The 7,688-nt window shown below is 58.3% G+C and overlaps 1 protein-coding gene across 1 annotated transcript; it reads right to left on the bottom strand.

Moving 5' to 3' along the window:
- Positions 1-5,604: 5,604 nt before the first annotated feature.
- Positions 5,605-6,864, bottom strand: SSTR3 (somatostatin receptor 3). The gene has a single exon (XM_026479279.2). The coding sequence runs from the start codon at positions 6,862-6,864 to the stop codon at positions 5,605-5,607; it is 1,260 nt and encodes a 419-aa protein (XP_026335064.1).
- Positions 6,865-7,688: the final 824 nt, after the last annotated feature.

The following is a 7,688-nucleotide window of genomic DNA, read 5'->3' as shown; positions in this document are numbered from 1 at the left end:
GAGAGGAGGCAGAAGCACAGGAAGGTTAATTAACTGGCTCAAGATCAAACAGCAGTTCCAGGGTCCATGTGCTTAAGAACTGGCTAGTTTTTCTCTTCTCTTCACCGTGACTTCCTCTGCTCCTAAAAGACGGGCCTTGTAACTTCTCTGCCTTCAGCCTTGTACAATTGGCAGTTGCCCCCCAAAACACTTGCTGAATGAAAGAGTGAGCGGTGCCAGTCCAACGGACCCCCCCCCCCCCGGGAGTCCTGGAGAGGAGGGGCCGTAATCTCTGTGTTCACTCGCTGGGGCTGCTGTAACCGGGTACCACGAGCTGGGTGGCTTGCAACAGAAATTCATTTGCTCCTGGTTCTGGAGGCTGGGAGTCTGAGACCGAAGAGTCAACACAGCTGCTTCCTTCTGGAGGGCTCTGAGGACCTCCTGCCCAGCTTCCGGCGCTTGGCTGGCAAACTTTGGTGTCCCGGGGCTCGTAGAAGCATCACCCGACGTCTTCCCTGTGCTCCTGTCTGTCCACATCTCCCCTTTGCTTAAGAACGCCAGTTGCATTGGATTAGCGGCCCAGCCTACCCCAGTATGACCTCGTCTTAGCTGCTTTCATCTGAAGGGACCGTACTTCCAAATAAGGTCACATCCAGAGGCACTGGAGGTTAGGACTTGGACATGAATTTGGCAGGGAGACACGACTGCAACGGGAATTAACCCCCATGAGGTCCTGTCTGACACAACTTCTGTCCCTCAGCTGGGCCCTACCTCTGCCTTTCCTCCTTTTTTTTTTTTATAATAATATTTTTTTATTATATTATGTTAGTCGCCATACAGTACATCTCTGGTTTTTGATGTAAAGTTCGATGATTCATTAGTTGTGTATAACACCCAGTGCACCATGCAATACGTGCCCTCCTTACTACCCATCACCAGCCTATCCCATTCCCCCACCCCCCGCCCCTCTGAAGCCCTCATTTTGTTTCCCAGAGTCCATAGTCTCTCATGCTTCATTCCCCCTTCTGTTTACCCCCCTTTCTTCTCCTACCGATCTTCCTAGTTCTTATGCTCCATAGATGAGAGAAACCATATGATAATTGTCTTTCTCTGCTTGACTTATTTCACTTAGCATTATCTCCTCCAGTGCCATCCATGTTGCAGCAAATGTTGAGAAATCATTCTTTCTGATAGCTAAGTAATATTCCATTGTATATATGGACCACAACTTCTTAATCCAGTCATCTGTTGAAGGGCATCTCGGCTCCTTCCACAATTTAGCTATTGTGGACAATGCTGCTATGAACATTGGGGTGCATATGGCCCTTCTCTTCACTATGTCTGTATCTTTGGGGTAAATACCCAGTAGTGCAATGGCTGGGTCTAGGGTTAAGGGACCTCCACACTGTTTTCCAGAGTGGCTGTACCAACGTGCATTCCCACCAACAATGTAGGAGGGATCCCCTTTCTCCACATCCTCTCCAACAATTGTTGTTTCTTGCCTTGTCAATTTTTGCTGTTCTAACTTCTGCCTTTCCTCCTTGTCTTGGCTGCATTCCTCTGGCCTCAAGGCCATAGCACACACAGGTCCCTCTGCCTGGCACTGGGCTGCCCCCGGCTCCCTGAGCAGCGACCCCCCCCCCCCCGGACCCCACCGGCCCCTTCCCCATCACACCTCTCTCCCGACTAGACAGTGATGCATTTCCTTGTGTGGCTGCCCAGGAACAAGGGAGCAGAGACGGGGGTCTGTCTACCCCCACTCTACCTGCAGTCCAGGGTCAGAGCCTTGTCTACTCGCCATGCTAGGGAAAATCTTTGTTAACTCAATGTGCTACGCCCAGAGAGGGGAAGTAAAGGTTTGTGACACGGGGCCTCAGTCCCAGGCCTCCCGATTCGGGTCCCATAACTTTTTAGGGGATGCATTTCCCCCACAGCCTTCCAGTGGTCTCACCGAGAATGTCACCAGGGCCTGCCAGTGACAGGGAGCTGTGCAAGGCTGTGGCAGGACCGTGGTCTTGCACGACTCCGGGAAAGGCCCCTCATGTTCCAGCCTGGGGTTCTGGCCACATTTAGAGTATTTCTTTCTGTGTTTGGAGTCCGGTGGAGCCCACCCGTCACCTCCCCATGGATTGGTGGCCTCTGTCTCCCCCACTGCTTGTAGGTGAGGACAACCTGAAGCCCTGGGACCTTGGCTTCCCCTACCCCAGGCCCTGCGGACTCCCAGCTCCTCCCCGCTGCTGCTGAAGCTGCTGCTGACGCATGAAGTCCGGTCCAGAGCCTGGTGGCCATGGGCTGTTGCCTGGCAACCGCCTCTGAGAGACACGTTCAAGGTAAGGCCTTGGGTGTGAGCAACTTGAAGATCTGGGGAGGGGGAATCAGGCAGAGAGGGTCATCACCACCCCTTCGTGCCTGCCCAGGCCCACAGCCCCAGACCTCTCCTCACCCTGCAGCCCCTGCGTTTCCAATAACCCACAGATTCCAGGTCCGAGCCCCTATACAGGTTCCCTCCATCCCCCTGGCCCTCCCCCCACTGATTCATGGTCACTGCATGACACACAACCAGAGGAGGCTAGAGTCACGGTGTGAAAATTGCCGCTGGAGTTTGTTAAATGGAATTCCCCTATTCATTCATTTATTGCAAGTATTTGTAGTTACCTGACCCTGGGAACACAGCCCCTGCCTGGAGAGACAAGGCTGGCGGTGGGACCCCCCACATGCGTGAGTGTCGACGGGCACAAGCAGTGACACGTGGCATGGTGGGGAAGCTTGGGGGCTGTGCGATCCAGAGGGGAACCTTGTCCGGGTAACCACTCACATGGGACACGTAGCCCCCAGCATCCCTCTGCTCCCATGGCATGCACCCCTGCCTCGGGCACAGTAGACCCTTGGTGATAACAGCCCAATGTGCATTCACTCGTGGATGTGGCTAAGATGCCCTATTATGCACCCCGTGCTCACAAACACACACACAGTCTATTGTCGCTGCCTGGAACGCACCCCTGCCTTTGGCAGTCTGTCCCAAACCCACCCCCTACCCCATGGGACAGGCTAGACTGTCCATTGCAGCGTCCCACTTTCTCCCGGGTGGGAAGGCTGGACACGTGACCCACACCTGACCAATCCTCGCACTCCATCACCTTGTCCTTGGTAATTGGCCCAAGGAGCTATCACGTGACCCAGTCAAACCAATCAGCTTTCTGCCATGAGATTTGCTCTTTGGGCCCAGGAAAAGACTCCATCTACTGCTTTGGGCTCAAGATCTGTACGGGTGTAGGCTGAGGTTTGTCGGGCATCTTCCATGCGCCCTGGAGACATGGCCTCTGGGAGGCCATACACGGAGACCCAGGCACACAGAGCTGAGAGGTGAAGAGAGGGAGAGACGTCATACACATGCACGCCCGTGCACACCAAGGCAGAGGAACTGGCCCAGGTCACAGCTGGTGTCACGTGTCACTGTCTTTATTGACAAGAGCTAGGGGCAGGAGCAGCAAAGGGTTTCCTTCAGGGCTTTGCAGCCACCCCTGCTGAACAGTCTCACCTGACCCAGGAATCAGGAAGGCAGGGTCTGCCAGGAAATGCTGAAATGGGGCCCTTCTTCATTCAGACCCCCAGAGCCTCCTCAGGGGAACCCCAGACTGAGGGCTGGGCCTCCAGCTCCAACATCCATGCAAGGTCTGGTTTTGTGAACTTCTGAGCAGGTGCGCTCCCCAAGCCCTGCATTTCCATCTTCAGCCTCTGCCTCCCCCATCCCCCGACCCTGGGTCCCACACTATCCTTACCCCCGAGGGCCAGAGACAGAGAGGACACTTGATGAAGGAGCAGGTGTAGGCCAAGCCTGGCATGGGGCCTGCCTCTACTTTATGGTCTGATACACCCATCCCTACCATTGTAGTGGGGGGGGGGGCAGCTTGCCCAGCATGACTCACGTTTTCCCCCAAATCCGAACAAGTAAGCAGACTGGGACAGCCTCCATTTTATGATGGCGAAACTGAGCCCCAGAGAGGTCAAGGCTAGCCAGGATCCTGAGGGGGGGGGGGTTGAAGAGCTAGATCTCCCAACCTGCCATTCACGTGCTTTCCCTGAGGAACCCCCTGCCCTCTGCCGGGGTGGGGGATGGAGGGACTTAGCCTGAGGTGCTGCCAGCCCCAGGGCCAATCCCACCGTGGCTCTGAGGGCTTATCTCTGGGAGAGAGTCCTTGCATGGTGACCTCTCCTATAGTCCCTCGCCAGCCCCCATTGTCTTGTCTTCCCTGAGCTGCCCCACACTGTGGCTCCGGAGAATATAGAGAATGGGGAGGCCTGCTCCCCTAAGCCTCAGCTCTGTCCCTAGGCCACCATCAAGGCACAGCCCCTCTTACCAGCACAGAGAGGCCCTCGAGGGAGCCAGCGCTGTACCTTCCAGAGCGTTGGCTTTCGCATCCTGACTGCATCCTTTCCTTGAGATTGACCAGGCCAGGCACCCACAGCCTGCTTTCAGCAACGGTGCCACCGAGCTCAGCCCAGAGGGGCCAAGGATGACTGCACGGTCATGGAGCAGATCTGTCCTCCACCCTCCTCCTCCTGCCTCTCTTCTTTCTCTGCCCCCTTCATCCTCCCCCTCCTTCTCTTCCTCCTTCTCCTCACCGTGCTGTTTAGACACTGCCTTTCCCTGCCAGTCTGCCTGGCCCAGGGCCTGCCTTGGTCTCTGGGAGGGGTGGGACACCAGTGGGTGCTGCTATGATGGGGCTCCTGGAGCCCCCAGATACCCAGAGACACGCCCCTCCAGCCACAGGACACGACGTGAGCTGCTTTGGGAACTGGTCAGCTGCCCTGAACAGGGGCTGAGTGGGGCTTTGGGTGGCCTAAACTTACGCAGTTTGGAGACCCTCTTTATGAAAAAGAATGTAAAATTCCAAGTACAAAACGAGATACAGGGCCTTGGATGGGCCCAGGCGGTAAGGGACCCTGAAGCCGGCCTGAGCGACTTTCCTGGAAAATCCACCGCCTCTCAGGACCAGGAACACAGGAGTCCCAGCACTGACCGTCTGGGCCAAGAGGGCCTGGAGGTTATTGGTTGTTCAGCAGGTGAGGCCTGAGGCCCAGAGAGGAGGAAGAGCTGGCCGAGGCCTTTCAGCAAGTGGGGGAGGGCTGATGTGGGGCCTGAGCGGTTTGAATCCCTCCCGGCACTGGGTAAGACTTTCTTCTACTTGGGGCCCCAGTCCCTCCCCTGCGAACCTGACTCTGACCCCCGGAAAATCAGATCTTGGTCTGTCCCTCCAAGGGCCAAGATTCAGGCTGATTCCACCAGGATGCTGTGTCTTTGAGGGGGAAGGCCAGTCTGCACCTGCCCCCTGGACCTGGGCCCCACTCTGGAAGGCCAGCCAGCGGTGCTACCCCTCTGGGCTTCTCATCCAGCAGACCTTGTCCTGGCTGATTCCTCCCATCCCTGAGTCACAGAAGAGAACACAAGGCCCAGAGAAGGAAAGGGACCTAGGCAAGGTCACACAGCGAGTCTCGGCAGCTATGGGATCAGAGCCCAGGCCTCCAGACATCCCATCGTGGGCCTCTGGCACCATGGACGGCATGCCCCAGGCACACCCACTGCCTCTGTCCCGTCCTTGGGCCACGCTGGCCCTCCGCGGGCCCCTACAGAGAGCTGATGTGCAGTGCGCCCGGCGTGTCTGCAGCCGAGGCCTCTTGGGGGAGGAACTGCTTGTCCTTGCCGGCCTTGCCGCTGGGCGGCCTCTCCTGCCTGCTGGTGCCCGGCTGCGCGATGAGGCTGACCCGGCCATTCACCTCCTTGCCCTCCCCCTGCTTCCCTGCCCCCTCCCGCTCCTCCTCCTCCCCCTCGTCTTCCACCATCTTCTCCGCAGGTCCGCCGGAAGGCTCCTGGCTGCGCACTCGGCGGGAGGGCCGCAGCAGGACCCTGCGAAAGCCCTGCTTGAAGCGGTAGGAGAGGAAGCCGTAGAGGATGGGGTTGGCGCAGCTGTTGGCGTAGGGCAGCGCCACCACCAGGAAGTAGAGGCCGAAGAAGGCGGGCTCCTCGGGCAGCGGGCACACCACGTTGACGATGTTGAGCACGTAGAACGGCATCCAGCAGAGGACGAAGAGCGCCACCACGGCCACCACCATGCGCGTGACCCTGCGCTCCGAGTGCCGCCGCCGCTGGCACGAGGGTGCCCGCACCCGCCGGCCGGCCGAGCGCACCTTGACCACGATGAGCAAGTAGCAGAGGCAGATTACCAGCAGCGGCCCGAAGAAGCCCAGCGCGGCCGTGTAGATGATAAAGCCGGCGCGCCAGGCCGCCGCCGGCTCGGGCCACTGCATGTGGCAGGTGCTCATGCCGTGCGGCACCCCCGAGAAGACCACCACGGGCAGCACCACCACCGCCGAGGCCACCCAGACGGCCACGCTCACCGTGCGGGCCACGGGAGCCGTGCGCCAGCGGGCGGAGCGGGTGGGGTGCACGACGGCCAGGTAGCGGTCCACGCTCATGACGGTCAGGCAGAAGATGCTGGTGAACTGGTTGATGCCGTCCACGGCCATGACCAGGCGGCACATGAGGGAGCCGAAGGGCCAGTAGGACAGGGCGTTCTGGGCAGCCAGGAAGGGCAGCCCCAGCATGAAGAGCTCATCGGCCAGGGCCAGGTTGAGGATGTAGACATTGGTGACCGACGGGCTGGCCGTATGCCTCAGGACCACGTAGATGACCAGGGAGTTGCCCAGCAGGCCCACCACGCACACCACCAGGTAGACCAGTGGGATCAGAACACCGCTGACAGCCAGCCCTGCCACGCTTGGGGCCGCCGACGCATTTCCCAGGGTGGCATCCAGGAGCCAGGCCGAGGAGGTGTTCCCAGGTTCCAAGGTTGTGAGCGCCGACGCGGGATAGCCAGGGGTGTCCATGGCCGAGGGGAGGGTGGTCAGCAGTCAGCTATTGGCCTGGAGGAGGAAGGACACCGCTACGTCACAGCGGATGACGGCTTTCTCTGCACTGCCCCTCCCCCACCACCCTGACCTTGGAGACTTGTAGCGCTACCCGCCAGAGTTTGACATACACCTTTTACTCTGCACAGGCCAGCAAGGTGGGCCAGCAAGCTGTCCCCACTACTCAGAGGAGGAGTCTGAGTCTCAGAGAGGTGAAGTGTATCACGGCTGGGAGTGGCATGGGACGTGGGCTTGTCTGGCTCCAAAGGGCAGCGACCTTCACTGACCTGTGCACCACAGTGTCCCCTTCACCTTCTCACTTTTGCACCTGTGCACCTGTGCGTGCCCCACAAATGTATAATAGAGGAGCGAACAGATCATTTCATCAGCCCATGGCGGCATAGGGCCTTCCTTCCGTTTTTCAAACATCTTTGACGCCAATGGGTTTGACCTTGCAACTCAGTGAAATCACATTGTTTCATAAAGCAATACCTGCCCTTTCTACGTAGGGTGCCCCGGCTGGCAGAACCCCAAGTGGATCCCCCCTGTGATAGACTGAATGTATTCCCCCCTGCTTCCAAATTTGTGTACTAAAATCCTAACCCCCCGGAGATGGTATTGGGGGATGGGGGGCTTTGGGGGCTGCTAAGGTCTTCACAGTGGAGCCCCCCTGAATGGGATCAGTGTCCTTATAAAAGGCCCCAGAGAGCTCCCTCACTCCCACCGTATGAGGACACAGCAAGATGACTGACTGTGAATGAGGAAGCAGGTATCACCGGACAGAGAATCTGCCGGCACCTTGA

This window comes from Ursus arctos, unplaced genomic scaffold, assembly GCF_023065955.2.
Source record: "Ursus arctos isolate Adak ecotype North America unplaced genomic scaffold, UrsArc2.0 scaffold_21, whole genome shotgun sequence".
In the NCBI taxonomy this organism is placed as follows: Eukaryota; Metazoa; Chordata; class Mammalia; order Carnivora; family Ursidae; genus Ursus; species Ursus arctos.
Note: the sequence above shows the minus strand (reverse complement) of the source record. Positions and strands in the feature narration are given on the sequence as shown.